The 26,507-nt window shown below is 34.3% G+C and overlaps 1 protein-coding gene across 1 annotated transcript; it reads right to left on the bottom strand.

The window, feature by feature from the left end:
• Positions 1-478: 478 nt before the first annotated feature.
• On the bottom strand, positions 479-7,813 carry KERA (keratocan). Its single transcript, XM_045553265.1, has 3 exons — positions 7,521-7,813; positions 5,255-6,142; positions 479-1,523 (listed from the first exon to the last, which is right to left on the bottom strand). Exons 2-3 carry the CDS (start codon positions 6,132-6,134, stop codon positions 1,351-1,353), a joined length of 1,053 nt encoding a protein of 350 aa, XP_045409221.1. The 5' UTR covers positions 6,135-6,142; positions 7,521-7,813; the 3' UTR covers positions 479-1,350.
• Between the last annotated feature and the right edge of the window lie 18,694 nt (positions 7,814-26,507).

Raw genomic sequence — 26,507 nt, 5'->3', positions numbered from 1 at the left:
TACATTTTGATGTGAAAATAAATAGGCAATACGATACATTATATTCTCTTCTTAGGAATTCACATTATGTAATAGCATGTTGAGTTTCTGAGAAGCTTTGGAGTAAAGTAACCTACTGGACTTTTTTAACCTAGTGTTTCACAAACACATATAATCCTTTTTCTAGAGAAATATATCAAATTTATAGAATTTTTCAGAACACTGTTCAGAGAATATATATAAAGTATGTATTAATCTTTATAACATATCGATTGCTTATAGCATATATCTTACAAAATCAGAAGGCTAAAGTATACAGTACTTTATTACTTAATGAAATCCTGGATTACGTTTTAACATGACAATCAAGCATATTATGTTAAGTGATTAGAGTATAATTTTTTTCTTACGTTTACTGGAAGAAAAAAATCAAGGTGGGGGAAACATATTTGAATATATTTATGCTAAAAATAGAAATAACTTTTACTTTAAAATTTTGTATTAAAATATGTTTTTCAATGAAACTTGTGAATAATGTCTTTGAAATAAATATTTTACTTCTGTTTTGTTAGAAAGCACTCACTATTTTTATTTTTAAAAAAATCCAAAAAACAATCAAATATAAGAGCTGAACAATTTGCAATTCAAGTGGATTTCAAGTGTTAAAACACTAAGATTCTGTGAGAAATGCATTATAATAAATGTAAATTTTAGGACTTGTATAATTGCTAGAATATAGTGGGCTATATCTAAAAAGAACAGCTACAAGAAATGGTAATGAACTAGAAATGACTATTGCTTCTTCATTATTTGATATTAAATGACTATAATTCTCTTGTTATAAAATATTTGATTCATTTCACACCCATTCTCAAGCTAAGTACCAAACTTGTACCTCCAAAAGCTACTGGGCAATCTGCATTTATTTCATTATGATTATGATAAAGAAATATCTCATTTTAAATTTTCTTTAGATCTTCCTACCTCCTATATGATTACTGTATTTATTCTGTAAATATAGTATCTGCATAAGTAATTTTGAACAGATATGTCTCTTTTATTGCATAACAGTATAATTGCATTATTTGGTATTAATAAGCTGTGTAAAAGACAAAAAAAACTATCTTTGAGTTAAACTATCTTAACTCTGTGTCTGTTTTATAATATTAATTAAAAGAAAAACAAATTAGTACAGGCTGTACTGTTTTTGGTGAAAGCATCTTTGAATTGAAAAAAATAATCTGCACAAATGAAAATGGTGGCCAAGAGCAATTGGAAATGTGACTTTTGTCCTAAGCTTATTCTGGTAACCGAATTTCATGTCAGAAACAACAGCTTATTAGACCAATTTTAGATTTGTTGAGAATGCATTTAAATAATGACAGCCTGAAGGAGCCTGAAGCAGGTCATTAAATCCATTGGGATTGGTGGCTTGATGTCATTCCCATCCAGACGGAGGTAGCGAAGGTGAGGTCCATAACCGAAGGAATCATGTTCTGCAGGCAGTGCGGAAGAGGTGGGACATATTACAGAGACGTTAACACCTGTGTAGACAAAGACAGCATGAATGATTGAATTGGAAGGCAAGGGGGACTAGAGGATGGGAGACCAAGAAACTATTGCAGTGGTCCTATGCATCAGGACTTAGTGGCCAGATGCACAAATCTGTTAGATATACAAACAATTTTTGTGTACATTAGAGACTGTGCATATTTGTTTTATAAAAGTAACCCTGAACAAATGCACAATAACCGCATAACTGTCTCACTCTATGTTCTGCTATACTTAGTATAGAGCACTAGAAAGGAAATATTGTTAGCATTTGTGGTAGGAAAAAAGTGCATAAGATGTCACTTGGCTTCTAAGCTTGCAGGTGAGATAAGGCATGTTCAGATTACTACAGGGTGAGACAGGTAGTATTTAGGGCATTAGAGGTAGAGACAACAGTTCAGATCTTTTACTGAAAGAATGGATAAGTACATGGGTAGATGGATGGATGAGTAGGTAGAAAATCAGTCTAATATAAGAGAAAGTACTTGAAAATTAACTTAAAAGGTGCAAAATAGTATATGACGCCATGTTTTAAAAAGTGCAATTAACATAACTTTACATATGTAATTATTACAGAAAACTACCTTGAATCTTCATACTTAAGTATATTTAATTGGAAAGGAAACATTTGCCAAGATTTGAATTACAAAGAATTCAAGCCAGGAAATATCCCATCAGCCTTTTCATTTGGTTAGGATAGAGGAAATTGTGCACCTGCTTTGGATCAGAGCCTTTGGCACCAATGACTATATTGAGATTTAGGAACATCTAGCAGAGAAGGCCTGCTAAAGTGGCAAAATTCAGAGAAGTGTGTAACAGCTGATCTCAACCATGAATCCATATACTGCCTTTAAATCCCTTTCAAATCTACCTATTCTGTGCAAAATGTCTTCCTTGATTAGACCCTCCTAACCTGGGCAATGCCCCTCCTCTGTGTCCTATTGTTGCATACATATGCACACTGTATTGAATAATTTTATGCTTACAACAAGGTTGCTTTTCTCTGACCTTATGCTATTTTGTGAATTCTACTTAATAAAAATGATGACTCATATTTGTATGGAAGTTTTGTGGTTGTAAACATATTTTTTTCACAAATATCAGTACTTTATCATAATACATGCTTTATCAGAGAATATTATTATTCTTCCCCACCTGGGCATTATGGGAACAGTGGTTCAGAGAGGTAAGGAAATGTACACAAGGTTATTTCAGCAAGTAAGTAGCATAGCCAAGGCCCAGCCTCCTCCTTTTCCTACTATACTGAACAGGATGTGTTTCTTTCCATTTGTTATCCTCTGATCCTCATCACTGTCATGCTCCATAATCAATGCATGTCTGCATAAATGGAATATAAAAACAAGTGTTCTAGATTTAATTATATTTTCATAAGTTAATTATGGTGTGTCTCAGAGAACTCTAGAAAGTAATGCATTTGAATAAATAACATTTTTTTATCAAATGTTAAGTCTTTTAATGTATTCAGAAAAAATAAATAAGTTTTTCCATCATATTACATAAGAAAGGTTCACTGTCCTATAAATTCTGAAGACTTTTTTAAAAAGTGTGTTTCTTGGAAGCCACTCTATTAACAACTGCAGTAGCATATGTGGCAAGAAGAACTAAGTTCTTTAACAGTCATTTGAACAGAGTATGATATAATTGATAGCCAATAATCTAGCCAGGGAAATTCTTATTTCACATTTATTTTCTTGGAATATAAAAATGGCCACATTTGATATCTACATTAAGAAGGAAGTAGTTCAGTTTCTCTTTGTTGATGTTGTTGCTGTTCTACTCATAGAATTTTTTTTCTAAATGCTTATATTCAGGAGATTGAAAAGTGTTGTTATTACACTGTGAGTAGAAAAAACACTTAAAATGAAAAGCCCTAGGCTCAGGTCCTGGATATTGTATTTAGTCTTTGTCCTTGGGCTTCAGTTTCCCTTTATTCAGAAATTCCTAACAATATCACACAAGGATCTTTCTAGAAATAATTAGTGGTTCTTGAATCATGGGCCAGCAGCATCAATACTAACTGGGAACTAAATTGTTAGGCCCCACCTCATTCCTACTGAGGCAAAAACTGTGGGGGTGGGACCCAGCAACCTGTGTTTTACCAGCTCTTCAGGTGATTCTGATGCACGCTAAGTTATGAAAACAATTGAAAAATAGAAATGGATGAGATAATACTTAGGAAACAAACCGAAAGTGTAGGTGAAGGAAAGATAGAGCCTTACACTTATTGACTGTGTTTTGAATATAACTATCTCACTCTAAACATCCTCATTCACAAATTCTCAGGATGGAACCCCCCAATTCACAAAAACAGCTCTCTGTGGAATCACTTGAAATTAACTTCCCACAATTGTCTGTGGGGCTTTTATTGTCAGACAAAGAATGTACCTGTAGAAACACAGAACACTTATCAGGAAAAAACTGCATATTTAGGTCAATACTGGTTTTTGTACTATTTGGTTCAGCTAAACAGATTCTCTATTAATAAATGTTATTCTGTTGCATCTTTTGCTTTTGACTACAGGATTAAATAATATGTTTCATCACCATGGAAAAATAACTGCTGTGGAGGCAACCTACCATTTAATTCTTGGATTTTGTGCCTGAGCACACTGTTATTAAAAAAAAAAATCTTGAATAACTTAACCAGTACCCAGTAGAAATATATTCTGTTCTTATAAATGGTATGTTTATGTGATTATTTGCTTAAAGGAAACTTTAATGAGTAATAACCAGGCAGGACAACTTTTTGACAATTATCTCTGTTACTTTCTTACAAACCATTCTGATTGAATCTCAGTTTAGGACTGCATTTTCTTAGGTTGTCAAGGAAAAAAAATCTCCCCCAAGTTATTTTTCTAAAGGACTTTTATTGGAGTTGAAGTTGCATAGGTAAGTGCCAGGCTGGACCAAGATACTGCTCACTTCTACCCCAGGTCCAGCCTGGTCTCAGGCATATTGTGAACATGCTTATTTTGTCTTTAATGTCTCTAGCCTTTGCTTTCTATAAACTTCTTCTCTTAATGGCACCTCTGCCTCTAAAATCTTTGTCCTCACCTCTCATTGCCCTATCAGATCTATTTTTAGGAAAGGAAAGAATATTCTTTCCACCTTTCTGATTGCCAATAAGTGCCAAGGAGTTGCCAGCTCCCAAGGGCATTTGTTTCTATTTTAATTTAAGTAAACCTTAAACTACAGTAGTGGCTCTCAATATGTTGTTCCCAAAGCATCAGTATCAGCATCACCTGGGAACTTGTTAGAAATGAAAATTCTCAGCAGTTTCAGGTGTCCAACAGTTTTTATGACATAAGTGCCTTCCAAATACCTTTTAAATCATATTCCCTCTATGACTAGTCATGAGGTTGATTGTGGTTGGTAGAGTTTCTTAAATAAGTCTACTCCGTGAGGTAGAACTATCAGTATCTCCTCGAATAAAAGAGGATAGAGACATTTAGTTTCTCCAATAGATAATGGCCCTCTGTAGATTACTGAAGTCCACTTTTCAGTATGCAACTTGAAGATTTGGACTCCTTAGCCCATTAAGATTGTCTGTGCCTAGACAAAACTTAATACTGAAATTGAAAATATACTAAAACTATCTAAGAGCATATGGGGGGGCAACACAATTTTTATTTCTAATGAAGATATAGAATAAATTTAATGACCATGGGCATTGTAGTCAAAGACACACCTAATGGTTACTTACTTTGAATTTTGTTATGATCAAGGTGAAGGTGCTGCAGATGAGGACTGATTCGGGGAACCTTTGTGAGTTGATTGTAAGACAGTTGAAGATCTAGAATTGACGATACATCAAAGCCACTTGATGGGAGACCTGCATCAGATAATTTGTTGTGGTTTAGTCTCAGAAAGGCCACTTTAGGAATCACATTAAAATAATTTTCTGGTATTACTTCAATGGAATTGTTGTCTAAAAACAGTTGCATTGTATTGGCTGGTAATCTTGGAGGCATATTCCTCAGGGCATTCTTGGCCATGTTTAGCTGCATGAGGTTCTTGAGTCCCTTAAAGGTGTCTCTTTGAAAGGCATTGTCTACTAGTTTATTGTGCTGTAGGTCAAGAAGGGTCAGGTTCTCCAGATTGCTGAAGGTCCCTTGAGGAATTCTGGACACCTTATTTCTAGCTAATTGTAATTGTTCTAAGCTTCTTGGCAATGGAGATGGTACTTCCTCTAGCTCATTATCTTCCAGAAATAAGAAAAGCAGCTTCTTTAGCTGGCTTAGGGCTCCTTTTTCAATTCCATAGTTGGTTATTTTATTCTTGTTTAGATTTATCCATCTCAGTTGGGTGGCATTCTCGAATGGCTTCTCGGGAATGGTTTCTATCAGATTGTTTTCAAGATAAAGATACCAGATCCTTGAAGGAATAGCAGGAATTTCTTTGAGACCTCTATTTTCACAGTATAAAGCAGTAGGGAAACTGGGGGGACAGAAACACTCTCTGGGACAGTCGAAGTCATGATGAACAGTCCAATCCTCTGGATCAGAGACCTGTCTCACACTTCGAGTCAATACAGTATCTGTTATGAATAACATCCAGATGATGAAGGAGATTGTGGCCGCCATTATAGCACCTACAGTATAAGGGATATAACTGTTAGAGACATGAAAATCTTGAACATTAGATAATTGTATGCATCAAAATGATCAGTAAATATTGCTTCTTCAGTGGAGAGGTGAAGACACGTCAACATTTCTTAGAAAAACAACAATAAATATACATTTATTTAGTAGGCACCATAGGTAAAACATTTTGTAAACATTGAAACTAATTCATCAACTTGTATCCTTCTGGTTTTAGCCCAATCAAAATGAAAGCTGAGGAATGGAAGGCAAATTTTAGCAGCTTTCAGTGTTTTTCCATTTCAAGCTATTTAATTGAAAGAATTGAACTGAAACCAGTAGTTGAATACAAGAGTACAAAAAAGTGATCTTTTAATAACTCAAATTGAGAGTCTGTGTTATTCCTTAGAGTAGGCATATGCTTTTACTTTCACTCCTAAATGAGCAGAACATCTGGATGAGATTCCCCAAGCCTTCTGGCCCTGGAACCAAAGAAATGAAGAGATCAAAGAACACTTTAGCAGTTTATTGTGAAGGAAGGTTCTAGGATCTGAAGAAAAGGGTGTGATTAATCTCTTGTTTGATAGCTCAACTTCTCAGGTAAGTTTTATTTTTTTGGGGAAAAGACTTCTATACTTATAAGTACATAATCAATTTATTCAGGTAAGAAACTGAATTATAAACTCTCTATATAAGTATTTATATATAAAGAGAAAGAGTCTATTGTGCAGAGTTGAAAACATTGTGATTGTGTCACAATTACATAAGTAATGTACTCAACTATGGCATTATTATGTTGATAAGAAGCAAAACAAAACAAAAAAAACATATTTAGGATATAGGTAGATAATTCTTTTATATTCATATTTCCAGTATGGATAATAAAGTATAGGTTAATAGCTACTGATATTTGGTACATTTAAAACACACAAACCCTCCCACTGAATATCATCAAAGGTTATGGGTACAAAGAACTATTTTAACAGAAAATATATAATATACATTTAATCATATATTTATAGCACAAATATGCTAGATGTATATAATAATAACCTTCTGACCAATGTACATTTAGTTAAATCACTTGATAATAAGGGTAGAACAAATTTTACTGATTCCTTAGGAAAAGATAAAATCAACTTCATTTATGAAATGCTGATCTTTCAATTTTGTCATTAAATTGCAGAAAATAACAAGTGCAGAGCTGCTTCCACAAGCTGTCAAATTTCCTAGGATTGCAGTATGCTGCTCTGGCCATTTTCCAACATAGACACATTAATTTTTTTTTGTTTTTTCAGAATAGGGATTTGAAGTTGTAACCCTGCATCTGATGAATCAGAACTCTGAATTCTTAACTTTAAGAGTTTTAGAAAGTGCAAAATAGTTTACCTTGCCTTCCAGGAATGTACCGTTGAGTCCTGTGCCTGGGTCTGAAGTTTGCTAAAAATCACTTAAGAGGGGAAAAAAAAAAAACAAAACACTTTGACTAAACCAATTTGTTTTCACTTTATGCTGTCAAACCTCTTATAAGAAAAAGTAAAACCTACTCAGACCAGTCACCATGAACACCTTTTGATCTATTGTTTCCACTTTAACAGGGCTTCAGAAGACTGCTTACCTCAGCCTTCTTGGATCTTCTTCTTCCTTTTCTATTGGTCACTGCTTGTTCACAGTAATGGATTGTCCCAGGCTCCACTGTCGTGTTTTTATGAATCCTCTGTAATATATATGCACTAGTGGCTCCTAGTTAACCCCTCCAACAACTACACAATCTCTGTACCTAGGCAGCACAGCAAAGGAAAGTCTTACTTTAATCTCTAGAACCTGTAACAAAAGTTCAGGGCAATTTTCACTCCTAATTCACAGCTCAAAAGATGTCGTAATGTACTAATATCTAGACCTGATTTGCCAGCAGGCAACTGAAGGCAGCTTTAATCTAAGTATAACAAAAAGAGATTTTAAAGCATTTTTCCTCTAGATCTTTTTTTTAAAAAAATTGAATACAAAATAATAACGGCCAATGTCTTCTGTGTATGTGGACATATTGTATTTGTTTCTGATATAAAACAGATGCTGTAGTGTGTTTAAAGGAAAAAGAAATAGAAAAATATATTTGAAAGATTTAAAAATGATATCTGGGAAGTTATACCTGATTTTGGCACAAATTGTGGTATTATGCTTTGTTTTATAGAAATGATTTTTGTATTTCTATTTCTTATTCTATTTCTTTTAATAATTTATTCCAAGTAATTATGAAAATGGGATGAATTTTTACTCATTATAACACATGTTTTGCATTTAGTCCCTTACAAGACATTCTGTTACACTGCAATTTTTTTTTAACACATGTCTAAGATGTGTCTTCCATTTCTTATAGTTGAGAAAAAAATTATTAGTCTTCTTGAGGAAGGATTCAAACATAAAATATCTTGTTTTCAGACATTATTTTGTTGATTGATTGTAATTCTTTTGTTTTTCAAAATCTCTCTCTCCTATTCTGGGATCAGGAAATTGAATTTATACAACTCATTTAACACTGCTCACATGAGTATTATCAAAGATAGAGTGTGGTGAAGAGGAGAGAGCATTGGGTTCTAGGGACCTTTTTCTAAACCACTTCGTTCCTCCCTCCTAACCATAGGCAGGTCAAATGCCAAATGGGGTTCAGTTTTGTCATCTGTAAAATAGCAATGGACTACTGAACAGGGCAAGCCTTAGTTTGTCGTAAATGATTATGGAAATGTTTGGTATTAGCAACACATAAATGGAAAATGCATTTATGTTTCACATCTTTTATAGACTAAGATCTGATTCAGACATGATCTGTTAGTATCCCTACAGGTAACACTCATGTCGTATTTTAAGAAAACAAATGTTATTTGCTTTCTCACAATTATCTCTTCTCTCTATTGCATTTTTTTTTCATTTTCTCCCTCTCTTATCTTTTTCTATACACTAAAGATTTAGACAACAGAGGACCTTCAAATCTGTACAGCTCCTTCTAACTTATCTCTTAATTTCCTTTTGTTTTTAGTCAAGGTGATTTCTGTAGTTTCTTAATTTTATTACACAAATGTAGCCTCATGTTAATTGTAGAAAAATTAGAGTAGTCTACTGGCTGCTTTGAATCTATTTCCTGTTCACCATTCCACTCGCGATCCACCCACCAAAATGTGACTTGTATTTCTGTTTCCCTAAAATTGCTCTGACAAAAATCATCAACAATCTTCATATTGACTAATCTACTGAAGTCTTTTAGTGTTGAGCTTACTTGACCTATAAACTTTGCCAGTACTGACCCACCCCTTTTATTAAATGTTCCTCTTAGTTGTTCTTGCGTCCTCTCCCAATTCTTCCTCCCTTTCCTGGTATCTTCTCTCTATCTTTATCCCAAAGCTCTCTGGTTCCTCTTTTTAACATTTTTAAGTGTTTCTAGCATTTAGAGCTCTTTGAGATTCTGTCCTCTGTTGTATGCTCTTCTTGCTCCATGCACATTTCCTGCATGAGTCCATGGTTCTCCAACCCAGCCTCTGGAACGAGACCTGCGCTCCAATGTGTGTGTGTATGTGTGTGTGTGTGTGTGTGCGCGCGTGCACGCGCCTTCTAGACATCTATCACATGTTTCAAGGGCACATATCTAAAACGAAATTCTCTGTCTTCTTTTACTTCTAACTGCTGTTGTCATTTTATACTTTAGAGCAGCACTATCATCATATTCAGTCTCACAAACCAGAAATCTGGAAATCATTCTTGACTCTTCCCTCTCATTTTGTGCACATATGATAATAATCACATTTTAAGGACTCTGGGAGACATGATACAAATGAAAATGACCATCTACAGTGCTTGCCAGGTTTGGATATCATTGTTTCCAGACTAAAACCAGAAAATATTTTCCACTGTTAGGGTTATCTCTATCTATATCTTGATGTTTCCTATAATAATCCAATCTACCTTTCTTTGATTATTGATTCCTGGAGAATGGAGACTTTAACTCTTCTATGGAATTGCTTAATTAAGTGGAAGTCAAACAAATTAAAATAATAAGATAGTGATAATGTGTGAGTCACGTGAGCTGATGTAAGAATTAATAAAAGACTCTGTCCAGTCTTATCTGATTCTGCAAAGAGGAGGAAAGGAAGCCTAAAGTGTAATGATGTGGCTTTGGAACTATCTCTCTAGTGATGGCTTGATATTTCAGAAGTCCATGGGGCTTTGCACATAGTAGGTATTAAATAATATTTAACAAATTAATAGATGAACAGATAAATACATAAGACACATGTATCATTTTGATAGCCATGAGTTTTTTTGATCAGCATAACTGTGCAAGTAAGAACGTAATGGAGAGTGTTGGATATGTGACTAAAAATAAATGTGAGTTAGAGTTTTCCTTTTGCAACTAGTGGTTGTTTGAGCTTGCATGGGCCATTTAACTATCATGAGCATAAGTATACCCGTAATGCACTTGCTGTGATAAATACCCAGTGTCTTTTCAAGCTCAAAGGAGATAATGAAGATGAAACATGTTGGACAAATGTAGGCAAATTTCTTAGTGAAAGAGTTAAAGCTCAATGAGATCTTACAAATCATCTATTCAAACTCTCTTCTTTTACATATATGGAAATGAAGCCAGAAATTTCTTTCAGCAGAGAATGTGATAGTCAACATTTTTGCCTACCTGAGAGAAGTCTTTCCAGAAACTTGAGATGGAGTAAAAGTGTTGTTGTTGCCTTTTTAACTTTTTAACTTCCTTTTTCTGTAGCATTTTTTGTTTCATATTTGCTTACACTGACATTTTAAAGGGCAGGAGAATGCATAAGAGGATAAAAGACAGGAAATTTCAACTTGGCTGGCACATGTGTCTAACACATGTATTTTAGAGATGGTTGTTTGGAATACTTAGGTGCCTCTGGGAGCTTTTTTGTGTATAATTGATTGACCTTTTGCTAACGAAAATGATTTTCTCTCAGTAAATCAATTTCCACTTTGTTTGACTAAATTCTCTTAAATAATTTAAAAAATATAAAAGGAATCCACTAAACTACATAGCTAACACACACACATATTTAAAATTTTTGCCAAAATAATACATTTAAAACACTGTAATGATACATTTAAAAGGTTAAGACTACCATGAAACTGATAAGGAAGGTAACAATTACCTACCCCATCTACTTCAACATAAGTCCTCCAAAAACACCATGATTTTCAACTTTTCTATAGATTTCTTTAGTATTTACTTGAATATTTCTGATTATATTATTTTTGTTCAATTTATAAATTTCAAACATCTGCTATTTTCTTATTAAAGAAAAGTTTGGCATGCTTGTTCAGCCTCATTTCTTACTCCACCTACAACCATGATTCCCTTCAATAGCTACTAATAGATGCATATTGTAAGCTTTAAGTAAATATTTAGTGCATAATTAATTATGCAATACCAATTTTGCTTACTACTAAAACAAACAGTGCAAAATTATTATAATTCCTTCACTGTAGCACATCTGTTTGCTCTCTCTATGTATAACTACATAAAACACTATATATACATACACAAATATTTCATTAATATTTTCTAAAATCTAAGATAGAATTATAAAACCATTTTGAAAAATTGTTTGCACTCAATGTGTAGAGACAACATGATGTGGTGGTGAAAGCCAGACTTGCTTGGGTTTGAATACATCTCTGCTATTCACTAGCTGTGAGAACTTAGACAAATATTTCTCTCTGCCTTAGTCTCCTCCTCTGTAAATTAAGAAGAATAATGATAACAAAAATAATAATAGCAGTAATACACACTTTATAGAGTTGTGAAGATTAAATGAGTCAATATTTTTAAAAGACTTAGAATATTATAGAAGTGGTGTTAAATAAAATCAAACATATTAGGTTCATTTTTTTTCCTGGGGGATATTTATCCTGGAATGTCATATCCTCCTACTTCAATATAGTTTGCTTTCTCTTGCAAGCAAAACTAAGTTAATTTAACAAATATAGTCATTAAGTGCTTTATGGGACATTTTAGTTGCTTCATAGTTAATGGAGACTATAGGAATCTTCCCTTTCAACATACATAGAGATGTTATGATTGATGAAAGTAAGTGCAACTCAATCACATCTCACATTACATTTACTTGCAACAGGCATTCAAAGAATTTATGCAGTAGGTCTTCATTATAAGGTTTCTTCAAATGTAATCTAAGCATACCTAAGATATAGATTAAAACTATCATAAAAATACATCACACTGCCTTTCTTGAAATACTGTCTTTTAAAGTAAATTTGTGGGTATTACAACCCTTGCTCTCTTGGCTGCAGGATTGCTGTAGTCTTGGGCTTCCTTTCATCCATCTCCTGGGTTAGATCCCTTTTTACTTCCTCCATTTTATGTTCTTCTCTTTCTTAGTTAGCTCCGTAATATTAGTGGAGCACATCCTCTGGTCACTTCCTGTTATCTGGAAATTTTTTTTTTCCTTTTGAAACCTCACATGTCTAAAACCATGTTTATCCAGCCCGTCCGCTTACCTGATATATATATTTTTTCAGCATAGTAAGTGTGCACAAATGTTCAGGTTACATGTATTGCCTTTGCTCCTCCAGAGTCAGAGCTTCAAGCATGTCCATCCCCCAGATGGTGTGCAACACATTCAATAGGTGTGAATATACCCATCCCCTCCACCCCCTCCCACCTTCCTGACACCCAATGAAGGTTACTATTATATGTGTACATAAGTGTTCATTAGTTAATACCAATTTGATGGTGAGTACATGTGGTGCTTGTTTTCCCATTCTTTTGATACTTCACTTAGTAGCATGGGCTCCAGCTCTATCCAGGATAATACAAGAGGTGCTAGATCACCATTGTTTTTTTGTGGCTAAGTAGAACTCCATGCTATACATATACCACATTTTATTAATCCACTCATGTATTGATGGGCACTTGGGTTGTTTCCACATCTTTGCAATTGTGAATTGCGCTGCTATAAACATTCCAGTGCAGATGTATTCTTCATAGAATGTCTTTTTTTCTTTTGGGTAGATGCCCAGTAATGTGATTGTTGGATCACATAGTAGTTCTACTTGTAGCTCTTTGAGGTATCTCCATATTACTTTCCACAGAGGTTGTACTAGTTTGCAGTGCCACCAACAGTGTATGAATGTTCGTATCTCTCCACATTCATGCCAACATTTATTGTTTTGGGTCTTTTTGAAAAAAGTCATTCTCATTGGAGTTAACTGATATCTCATTGTGGTTTTGATTTGCATTTCCATGATGATTAGAGATGTTGAGCATTTTTTTTATGTTTCTTGGCCATTAGTCTGTCTTCTTTTGAAAAGTTTATGTTACATCTGGGTTCTCAGTTCTGTTACATTGGTCTATGTCTTTGTTCTTGTACCAGTACCATGCTGTTTTAGTTACTATAGCCTTGTAGTATAGGTCAAACTATCACTGTTTGCTGATGATATGATCTTATATCTAGAGAACCCCAAAGATTCTGCCATGAGGCTACTGGAGTTGACAAACAAATTCATCAAAGTCTCAGGTTACAAAATCAACATACAGAAATCAGTAGCATTCTTATATGCAATAACAGTCAAACTGAGAACCAAATCAATGACTCAATACCCTTCACAAGAGCAACAAAGAAAATAAAATACCTAGGAATATATTTAACTATGGAGATGAAAGACCTATACAGGGATAACTATGAAACACTGAGCAAGGAAATAGCAGAGGATGTAAACAAATAGAAAACCATGCCATGCTTGTGGATCAGCAGAATCAACATTGTTAAAATGTCTATACTACCTAAAGTGATCTACAGATTCAATGCAATCCCTATTAAAATACCAACATCAGTTTTTTCATATCTAGAAAAAATAATTCTATGCTTCGTATGGAACCGGAAAAGACCCCATATAGCAAAAGCAATCTTAAGCAAAAAGAACAAATTGGGAGGCATCAACTTACCTGATATTTTCACTGGATAACATTCTAATTTGAAATAATATTTTTTGAAGATATTCAAACAAGTCGTTGCCTTATAGCTTTTGAAATTTAGATTGTAAATGTCTATAAAATTATGATTTTTAGTCTTCAGAATGTAACCTTTTCCCCTCTCTGAAGACTCTTAGGATTTTTTTTAATCTTCAGTTTCTGCAATTGTATAACAGTGTAACTTGAGAGCATGTATTTCACTCATTCACTGGGTACTCAAGGAGTCCTTTCTACATAGAAGTTTGTGACATATAGTCTATCAATTTTTTTTCTATTTTCTCTTTGTTCTAAGTCTTAGTGACCCTACTTTTTAGATTGTCTAATTCTATATCATCTTTTCTAATTCCCTTCTCAAAAATGATTTCTGACAGATTTCTTTAATTTTGTCCTCCAATTTTTAAAATTTTCTATATTATATATTTACTCTGGAAACTTGTTCTCCAATTGTTCTTTTCCTAAAGAATTCCTTTGTTTCATGTAATTAGTATCATCTTTTATCTCACTCATGATATTAACTATAGGGTTTTGGTGGCTTTGTAAGTTTTTTCTGCTTACTGAAATAATTTTATTTCCTTTGAGTTTTTTTTTCTTGTTTTGATTTAACCTCTAGAGAACTTTCATGTTGGAGTCTTTCCTCACATGTCTAAATGTTGCTTTGCTGAAAATTGGTATTTAAAAAGAAAGCCCTTATGAGAATTGACAGCACTTGTCAGCTTCATTCTAGAATGACCAGACATGGAGTTTGCTACTTCATTGGGAATAATCAGTTCTCAATTCAGTATCTATATGTCTTTTTCTCTGTGACCATTCAATTTCCCTAGGAAAGAATTTTCTTCTCTCTGTCATGCATACTTAAATACATTATAAACACACATATATGTGTGTGTGTTTATATACTGAGTATAAATTGACAAAGAGATGCCAATACTTGTGTTCTCAGTGCACTTCATAACTATGAGTTTTCATTAATACTGATAACAAGAATTTTTTCTGTCATTGTGAATAAATAGTAACTAAACTTCTGCTCATAGCTTAGCCTTTGTGTCTGAAGCATTTTGAGGCTATACTAATTCTAAAACTGATATGAAACTATTTATAAACCCTGTCACTTCTGAGCTACTTATATTTTGATTCAACTTTGATATTTATGACTCTCTCTCTCTGGTACCAGTTTCTTCAGAACTCTACAGGAAGTCTTTCATCACCTAATTAAACAATAAAAATAAATATAGCCTGTGATTCTTGGGAGAGCTCTGTTACCAGCTACCCAGTCTACTCTGATCTAGAATCACTTTATTCCTGTTTCTCAAGTCCTCTTCATTTCTACCAAGCTAGCCTTAGCACCTTTGGCCTGTAGGGGATATTAAAACAGCAGAAAGTAAGCAGCTTGGAAGCCAATCAGTTTAAAGCTCATCTCCAACACACTTTAAAAGAGGTCTCCTGCAAGACACCATGCTATCAGGATGCTGACAGAATACTACAAACTCACAATGTCTCCAGTAATCTTGAGGAGAGTCCACTAAATCTTAGATGTATTCTTGTCATCCTTGGCCTCTTATGAAACTGCCCTTCCAGGCCATCTCAAATAGGAGCTATATTATTGCAACTGTCACTCTCAACTATATGCAACTGTATATCATATAATGTTGACTATCATCTGATAGTATTTACACTCTTCTCAGTCAGCTGGTCATAGAAAAAGCCTCCATGAAGTTGTAAGTGTGAGTTAACAGAGAGGCAGCAGTGCCACAGGACTAGGATTTATTTGGCTCCATTCCCATTTATTATATATCATATACTTGCTGAATCTGCACTCCTGGGCAATTCAGATTAAGCAAGATAGATCACATAACACTGAGTTTATGGACAGCTAACATCAAATTGTTTTTCAACCTCCCCTAGGGTCTAGTTTCTCAAAAAGATCATACTTATTTACTAAAGATAGCATTCTCTTGTTTTGGAAAGCTAGAATTTTAACTCTCCTGTCATGGTTTACTGCTGGCTGCATATAGTGGCTTGACCTGCCATACACTCTTGGAGCATCATTTAATCAGATGAAAAGTAGTGGTATCACTAGTGTCCTCACCTCCCTGGAAAGCCTTTTCTTGCCATGGTATAAACTCAGAGCTTTTAGTTTCTCAGTAGTGGATGCACATGTGGTAATATGTGCCCTCCAAAATTCAGAGAGATTATCCATGTTCCTAGTGGTAATGGATGCAGGGTTTGGCAAAATGTCTTCACTTTGAAGAGATATCTCAACTTCCATAGAACCAGAAAACCCTTTTATAAATCAATGACTTGACAGCCTATGGTCGTCCATTATATTTATCTCCAATGTTCTAGCATTCAAGTGTCCAACCAAAGTATCTAGCTAATAAAGTTTACCCTCTAGATTGTATGACACAACGTCCTGTGAGATGGTATTTCTGCAGACTAAAATGTGGCACAAAGTCAAGAAATTAACACAATCCAGAAATAGTATGCAAAATTATATTGTTGTTCTTGTCTGGTGAAAGAAAGCAGACTGCTTCTGGTCATTTTGTTTATTGGAATGGAAGGAACAGACATTATTCAGAGCATTTGCTTTATACAAGGCACTAAGAGCTGTAATGATTTTAACCACATATGGAACAGCAGTTACAACAGGAGTTGCCATCTAATTAAACTTTGGAAAATTCATTTTTATCTTCTAAGACTATTCATCTACTCTACTGCCAAACACTAGTTTTAAATGGGAATCTGCTGGGAATCATTAACCCTGCATTTTTAAGTCTTTGAAGGTGGTGCTGATACATCTGATTTTTTTATTGAAGTTATTTTATTATTAATCTAATACTTTTGTAGGACTGAGGAACAATGTAATCTTTGACTTGATCTTTTCAGTAAGAGCAGTACTGGCTTCCTGAATTACAGAGTCAGTGTGAGAAATCAATCACTTTCTGAGATCATCTGTTTTAACTATACATATAATTACTTGGGAAATAAATATGGAAAGGGTGTGACTTGAATAAGATAAGTTCTCCAATTGTCATCTTAACACCAAAAACCCGTCACTAGTGGAGTGCAGAAGTAGCCAATGCCCCCAGGAACTAGTTTTGTTTCAAAGCCATGTTTTCTTTCTCAGGGCATAATTACTCTGGTAATGTCTCCTGGTTCTGTTAGGGGAAACCAGTTTAAAAAATATAGTAGCATACACTTGTGATATCACTACAAGGTGCTTATTTAAGACAAGATGCTCTATCCTCCATTATGGTAATTCTAAATCCATGATTTGACGGAGGTTTAAAAATTCAATGAAGGGCGGAAAGTCTGCCTCACATATCATAATGACTCAATTCAGGGCTCTGATGAGCAGTTCTGGAAGGTTTTTGATTTTACAAAACAAATAGAACCATAGAGGATTTCACATCTCATTCATTCTCAAAAATCTAATTTTTATGAAGTTCTCTCATTCAGATGATTCTAATGTCATGCTGAATCTGATACCTAGTAATAATGGCAAGTGTATCTATCATACTCATTGGCAGTTAAGTGATATTACTTGATCTCTTCCACTCCAGATTTGCCTTTCCTCACTGAAATCAAAGAATCAATTTTTATTACTCTGCCTTCCACCAGTGCTAGCATCTGAATATTTGTGTCCCCCTGAAATTCACATATTGAAATCTTATCTCCCAAGCTGATGGTATTAGGAGGTTTAGCCTTTGGGAAATGATTAGGTGATAAAAGCAGAGCCCTCAGTAATGAGATTAATGCCCTTGTAGAAGAGGCCTCAGAGAGACCCCTCATCCTTTCTCCCATCCAAGGACATAACAAGATACTGTCTGGCTTATATCCATTTTGTATTAGCAGTTTAATGGACTGAGAGAATCAGCAACTCATTAGCATCACTATTTTTTTAAATAATAAATGCTTGTACTCTCATCTCCGATATCTGTCTCAATGCTTGGTGAAGGTGGACAGGTGAATTATACCTGATAAATCCACTATAGAATTCCACTTTGTGAAAATTTTGATTTTGTGCCTTTATAATCCATCTAGGGATCAACTTCATCTAATGTATGATTCCATCACACTTCATTTTGTGATAAACAGTCTGGCAAACCATCAGGCTCCCATTTGCTTACACTGAAATAATGAATCCATAATCTCTGGAAGCATGCTCATAACGAAATTCATCCTGTGGTAATGTTATCATTCTCCCTTCTGGGTTGAGTATCCTCAGAATCTATACACATTTCCTAATATGTAGCCAGCATAAGTTAGGAAATTCCTATAATTCATTCATAGTAATGTTTTATTCCCTAAATTTCACATTTTAATTGATACCCTATTGCTACTTCTCGTAATGGGTTGTGAAACATTGAAGATTAAGCAGAATGGGGCATGAAAATAATGAAGTTCCTCCTAAAGTGAATGCTCTGAGTTGAAGAAGTAGCAGCATCTTCAAACAAGTAGGAATTGTTTTACAAGTCAAGGATAGTGGGGCTTTTTCAGCAATCAAAGGAAGTTCGGTGGGGCCAGGGATCCTAGGCACTCCAACTCATCTGGATTTTGTTGTATAATCCCTATTCCAATTCTTGCGGGGGGGTGAGGGGCTCTTTGTTTCCAGATCAATGCTCTAACTTTTTATAAAGACAAAGTGTCTCCCAATTCAGAATGCACTTTTTTATTTTACCTCTGTTATCCTTCAATGGAAAGAAAGAAGAACTTTACATTTTTAAAATAATTATATAAAGCCCCTACATGTCGAGTCCTAAATTTGAGCTGAGAATTTAGGAAGTTGAGTTTCCCATTCTCTCTTTTCCAGCTATTCCATGGGTCTTTAAGCATCTACCCCACCTATCAGTCCTTTTTCATGCCCTTCATGCTTTCTTATGACAGTGAATACATGATCCCTCAAAACCTTACCTTCAGGAGTTGTGTCATTTCAGGTAACAACAGGTGATACGTCTCATTTTTATGAGTCACTATCTTCCAAATTCTCATTCCTGAATAATTTCAGGGTTTTGACTGCCTTTTACCTAAGCTTCACAGATATCCAGTCTTGAGTTCCCCACATTGCCCAACAGTCTGTTGTCAATAACCAATTTCTGGTATTGATTAACAGGCTTCTAGGCTATAAACACCAGATGGTAACTCTGGGTGTTTTAGCAATAAAAAGGATTTCTTTGAAGGAGATGTGTGGAATCACATAAATTAGAGGAGGCTTAAAGACTGGACTTGAAAAACAGGCAGGAGACAAGGAGGCTCTTGGCAAACAGAGAGAAATAATCTGTCCAGGCAGCCACTGCCATCCCTACTGAACATCACTGGGACCATGAGTTCCCAATTACACAGCTTTCACTGGGGGTAATTGCAGATGGATTTTAAACCAAGAATAAGCATTTGCTTGGCTAAGCTACCACAGTTCCACCCTGGCTTTACGAGGGTAAGGAGAGGAGAAATACTTGCGGGCTACTGAGCTCTACTAAGACTACAATCAAGGGTGGTTCTCTATATTTAGGCGAAGGCTTTGGAGTTGGGACAGATGAAGCAGTAACTGTCTTTTACCAAGGAATATATAAAGGTATAAAGGGCTAATTAAAATAATAAACTAGACTTTTTTTTTTTTTTTTTGACCACAGGAAACATCTCCATGATTTGTCCCTTGCTTACTCCTCCAGGACTCTTTCTCTACCCTGCATCCACAGGTCCCTTGTTAGCAAACTTTTTGCAGTTTTCTAAATTTACTGTTATATCCTCAGGTCCAAGCCTTGCTTGCAATGCTGCTTCTGCCAGAAACCCTCTCACCACCCATCTGTCCACAGAACACACATTCAAACAAAGCAACAAAGCACAGCTTCCTCCATGAAGGTTTCCAAGTTTTACTGCCCCCACCCACTTACAGAAATAAGTACATGCTCCTTTCAGAAACCACTGTTCTCCATGTAGACTCAAATAATTCCAACTAAAACAATGTGGAGTTTTTTCCACATACATATCTCCCCTTGCTTGCAAGTTCTTGGATTCCTTTTCTTTTTTTTTGTTTTTTTTCAATGACTAGCACTGTGCTGGCATATCATACATGCTTATGTGATGAGGAAGATGAATTAAATTTGGTTAATAACATTATAATCAACCTTTATCCCCCAACAAATTAACTATGCTGCATGTCCTCTTGAATTTTAAGTTTTTAATTCCTAACTCTGTTACGTACTGTGAGAATTGGTTATGAAAAAATACAAATATTTAATATTAATAATTAGCATATTTATCCTTTATTCCAATAGGAATTTTCAGTTCTACTGATTATAACTACTTTCTTTAGCTGGATATTCCAGGTTATTTCTTCTCTTGGATATTTTTTCCTTTTATTCTTTATTTCTTTTTGCTAGGTACTTCTCTTTATTAAAACTTTTAGGATGAACATCACTTCTGAATAGGGACTTTTTGTATTTTCCACAATAATTTAAAATATATTAGAGCAAAATAATTTAAGATAAAAATATTGCTGTACTAGTTTTCTCACCCAAGGGTAAGATTATTAAAAAATAAAAAAAGGACACCTAAAGATAAAATGTAATTAAATGTTTACCACTGACTTCAACTGTACAGAATTTCAGTGGGAGCTGAAGTTTAAATGTTAGTCAGGGATCCAGAGTTAGATGTCAGAGGCATATCTATCTTCAAACCTTGGATGATTTTTCATTAGTGAAATAGAGGCAATGATGATTCCTACCTCATTGGGTTGGTTTGAAGTTTATGTATGATTCAATATTTAAAACACTTATAATGTAGGCAATCCTCAAAGATTAGACTTTTTTTTTTTTTTTACCACTATCAAAAGGAATAAGAGTGGCAGATTTCTGGCAGAAGGAAAAATCTCTAACTGGAATTGGAATTAAAAGTTAGCTCATGAAATGTCCCTCAAAAAAAACTTTCAGGATTTCATGTTTGTTTATCAGGCCAGACCTCCAGTACAAAGGATGATTGTGTTTCTTGTCCATACAGGGCCCTCCTTTTTTTTTATTGCTGTTTTGCATTTTTTACCATTCCTTTTCCTCATGCCTCTCCTCATGCACAATACTTTTCATGTAATTCACATACACTTTTGTTTGCACATGTTCCTATAAAATGTGCATTTTTATATGAATGAATTTTTAATTTATGTAAATATTATTGTTTATGTCTCATTGCTTCTTGTTTTTCAACCAGAAATTTATTTTTATGATTCATCTTGCAATGTGTACATCTGGTCTATGACTTTTACTTGAGAAGTTTATTTTCCATGGGCATGTATTCTTTGAGAAACAACTAGAATGTTGTATAATAATTTTCTTCTTTTCATTTTCGTGTTGGAATAGGCATTCATGTTCCTGGATAGAGATCACATCCATAATTTTCATATTTATAATTTGGGATAAGATATGATTTCTTCTTTAATTGAAGGAATAATAATCCTAATTGAGGCAGTAAGAGAGAGAAGTCATCTATAAAAGTATGAGTAAAAGATGTTTGATGCTATTGTATCAAATAGTAATATGAATAACACAAAAACTAAATAACTAAAGATGCTGAAGAAGTGTAACACAAACCTACTTTTCTTGTGTGTAATTCTTGAATAAAACCAAACAAAGTATGTGTTTGTTATTCTGTGTTTGGTGCCAGTGTACAGTAATGGAGATTCCAGAAACCTCTGTGAATTTCATTTATTGAATTTGAGAAAATAAATTGCACTTACCGTAATACAGCCAAGCTTTCTCCACCCTCTATCTGCTAAATTAGGGAAGCAGAAACAAAATAGTTGCAATTATCTTATGAATGCCTCAATCTGACACCTTTTTTTTCTTTCTTCAAGTTTTTTAAAGACATTTGCTATAAGTATGAAAGAAAAGTAATCAACTACTTTTTTCCATTAAAATAATCTCATCACAATTTTCACCGCCATTAGGATAAAACTGATTTCTATAATGTTGTATATAGTGTAATTTAGTTTTTCTTCCTGGTAAAAATACAAATGAATAAGTATATCAATAAACAAATGAAAAAAATTTTAAAAACACTGTATGATTCAGGTTTCAAAAGGGAAGGGTATATATACACCTAGTGGGTAAGGTGTGCACCATCTAGGGGATGGACACGCTTGAAGCTCTGACTCAGGTGGGGCAAAGGCAATGTAACCTAAACATTTGTACCCCTGTAATATGCTGAAATGAAAAGACTTTAAAAAATATATGTATATTTTTAATGCCAAGTACCCATCTGTATTCAATGCTTCAGAAAGTTCAAGAAGGATAATAATTCTGAAATGGTCATTGTCTTTGGTCACTTATTTTGCTTGTAAGTCATTTAGAATTTGATGGTAATAGCTGATGGACTTAACATAAGTTATTTGGCAAAGAAAAATAATGAAATAGATTATGGTAATTTGACTAGTAAGAAATTTGGGGGAAATATTTTTATAATGTGGATACTGAAGCACATTTTTAAACAGAGAAATTTTACAATATTTCACTTCTAGATCAATTATCAACTCAACAATCATTCGCAAATAGCCACGATATACCTTAGTAATTGCTGTAAAATATATGGCAATGTAGAAGAGATAGTTCACTCCATGGTTCATAAATTTCAGTTAGGTGTCAAACTCCTCCATTCATTCACCAGTTAATTCAATATCTCAAAGAATAATTTGTTGTAATAAACTCACTCAAATCTCTGTGCATAATTTGCATTTAAGGCTATTATAAATTAATTATATGCATAAGTGCACAATGTATGCTAGTGTATTAGATGAGCTCAGAATAAATTCTCTGAGACTGTCCTTATATTTTGCAACCTTAAAATGCCACACAAACAAAACTTCCCCACAAATTCAGTTCAAACAATTGGATTTTCTTATGTTTGAATGTTATTACTCTGAAAGTTTCATGGAATGATATCTATCACATCATTTTAACTCTGTCTATTATTTCTGAAGATCTTATTTCTAGAATCCTTAACATTTTAGTCTTTGTGTGTATGTGAGACTGCTGTTTCTAAAAATGAGTTTACCCTACTGAACCAGAAGGAAAAGACAAATATCAAATTAAAATTATATACAAGCTTACTCCCTCTAATTCTGCTTTGGGAAACATGATCAGCTGGACCACATAAGATAGCACAGTGTCAAATGACATCTGAAGCCCTATGAAGTAGACTTTGTACACTGAAATCAACCTTAACAAACCTTAGGAAAAGAACTGCTAACCAGTCAATTTTCAAAACATATTTTTTCTTGCTCCTAGAAACTACAAAATAGTTTCTTCATATCTTGCTGAACTTTTGTAGTGAGCTCAAGCATTTTGTTTATAAAAGGGCGTGTATCCAAAATGATAATGACTGTTATTTTCACCTTTATATATTTTTGACTATAGTCAAAGTTATTCTTACATCTGTTTGGAATTTGACTACAGAGAATTCAGTTACAGAAGAAGAAGAAAAAACAGGAGGAATTGAACAAGGACACACATTTTATAGAAAAGAATTCTTGTAAAGTAAAGCAAAGCTGTTGGAATCTAAAGTGACTTGGCCAAGAGTATGTGCCATTAAGCATTTTATTTTCCACATGTAGAGAACTGCAGATTTTATTTGAAGTATTAGAAATTTAGAAAGAACTGGCCACATAATGTACATTTCACAAATTTCTCCAAAGCCAACAACTTAATTCTAAATAATATTTTCAGCCCAAAGACAATAAATATTCTCAGTGTCAAATTCATTTTCAACTGCTGAAAAAGCCTTTAACCTGTTGGCTTCGTAAATTGAAAACTTACTCCCCACACTCATTCTAGGATTTCATCTCAACTCCATAAACTTTAAGCAAGAATAAGTGAATTCTTTGGCTTTCTAAGTTTTTTAATAGCCAACTAATTGCATTATTTTGAACATACTCACTCTATGAATACTGGGTATAATTCCCCAAAGTAATTTTAAATATATACTTTACCCTTTTCTAAATTCTTAGAAGACGAGAATAAAAGTTAAGAAAACAATATTTTCCATAAATAATCCAAAAGATAAAAAGAAGCAATCTTTTAAATGAAGATTCTTTCTAGAATCTTTTGATATTCTTTCAATACCTTTACCTAAGGAACGCTTACAATTTAGAATCATACAGGGAACTTGTCAAAATTTCATATTGCTAAACCCTAATTTTAGAGGTTCTGACTTAGGTTTGGGAGGAAGCCTAGAAATCTGCACTTTTATCATGACTCCAATGTGATACTGATTCAGATTGGCCAAGCATAACACTCTCAGCAAATTTGCTGTATGTTTTTTACTAAATTATTCTTGATCTCAGCCATTTTCTTTTCCCTCCTGCTTCTCTGGAGAGCATAGCCTAGGGAAGAAGTATTCAAAGCTGTTCTGTCTACTGCATTATAATCTGTTAGTAAGGAGTTACTTGAACTGGAGATGAAGGGAAGGACATAGAATTTCACTCTGTCACCTCTGAAATATAGCCTTGTTGTCCTTTAAAATTTAGAACTTTCCATAGCCTATGAGATGGGAAAGAAAAAAATAGAGAAACTCCAAATGTACACTGCTGCCAGTTGGCTGCTATGCCAGTGTGAGGACTGTAATGAAAAACCTGTGTTGTTTTCTTGCCATTTTCACCAGATGGAATCTATCGTAACAATCAATTTTTTAGAAAAGCCCTTTGGGCTGGGAGGGTGGAGTGTAGACAAACTGTCAGCCCCAGTGTTGACAGGATCCCTATTTCTGGGCATTGCATCTATCTCTTGGAATACTTATAAAGATTGTTGCAAAAGCTATTAATTAGCCTTTACTATTAATTCATTTTGCTCATTTTTGTGTTAGCATGAATTTATTCTGTGGGCATAGAGAAAGGAAACTTCACTCTTTTCCCAACTGGTCTAACACAACAGAGGCTTTGGCACATTTAGCAGACTTGAATTGCAGGTGAGAAGCCACTTTTGGTTCCCTAACCTAGCATACTTCTTCACAAACTTCTAATCCTCGGTAATCATTTGAATAAATTGAAGATAAACAGCTCTTCCATAAAACTAATATTTTAAATGGGTGGCTAAGAGGTGTGGAAATGAACAACACAAATTACAAAGGGGTATGTGGCATGAGACAGGTGTAAATGTCATAGGGTTCAGATAAAGAAAAGAGAAGAGAAGAGAAGATTAGGGAAAGAAAGGAAGAAAAGGAAAGGAAAGAGAAGAAGCTCTGGGAAAGGTGATTTGATTTCATGATGTGTTACAATAATGATTTTATAGAAAAAGTAGCGTTGAAATCTGCCTGAAACCACTGGGACAAAGGGCCTGGGAAAGTGGGAAATATTAAGAGTAGCCAATGGTCAGACTGGGTCTTTAAAGCAGTGTGGTTAGAATTATTGCTAATAAACACGTCACCAGACACTATATTTGGTTAATCAGTAAGTAGTCAAGTAGATGTTCTCAAGGGCGCAGAATAGGCTTTATTGGGCTGAAGGGAGCTAGGAAGCATTTAAAATAAAACAAAATAGAACAGAACAGTTTACACTGAGCGCCTTGGGTGTTTGAAATAAAAGACAAGCCCCTCTTATTTTACCCATTAGGACACCAAGTGACAAAGTTTGGTTTTTTTTTTTTTTTTTCACTCTCTAGTCAAAAACACAAAAAGTGAGTGAAGCTAATCTCAAAAAAAAAAAAATTTTGCAAATGTTATATTTTACCTCTCTTTAGTTGTACTTCAGCTTTTGGGAAAAGGGCACGTATCTTGGCAAAATTGGCTTAAATTTACCACAACTTACCGATCCTATTGTGGTTCCTGTAAGAAAAGAAAATTACATAAGATCACCCAAAACAAAACTTAAAAAGTTTCGTGTCATTTTCTAGAATTCAGGCATATTTAATTTATACTAAAGGTGAACTTTCTGTATTCCTTTTGATGGTGCTTCCTAGCATCCTTTTTTAATAATGCAAGAAAACACATGGAATAAAGAATCTGGCCTCCTTCACATTATTTCTGTTTATTGCAATTTCTAGACATTGTTTTTTTTCTCTTAACTTTTCAATTTCCTGTATCCAAGGAGAAAAAGATATTGAGCAATGGCCATGAACAAAGGATCATGTCTCTATTTCATCCTACATTTCACTTCCCTTCTCCCCTCCAGTATCCTGGAGAATAAATACACAGAAGTCAAGACCATACAAACACACATTTTTTTGAGATTGTTTTTCCCCCAAATTCCTCAGTAACTATCTTGGTCCACATGGAAGACACCCTTTTTCTAGATTACAGATAGGCATCAGAGCCTAACAACACTAAAGGCAGCCTTACTTCTTTCCAAGGCCACACCCAAATATTAGTTTTCTTTTGCATATCATTAGGAAGGTGAG

The sequence above is a fragment of the Lemur catta genome, chromosome 6 (assembly GCF_020740605.2).
Source record: "Lemur catta isolate mLemCat1 chromosome 6, mLemCat1.pri, whole genome shotgun sequence".
In the NCBI taxonomy this organism is placed as follows: domain Eukaryota; kingdom Metazoa; phylum Chordata; class Mammalia; order Primates; family Lemuridae; genus Lemur; species Lemur catta.
Note: the sequence above shows the minus strand (reverse complement) of the source record. Positions and strands in the feature narration are given on the sequence as shown.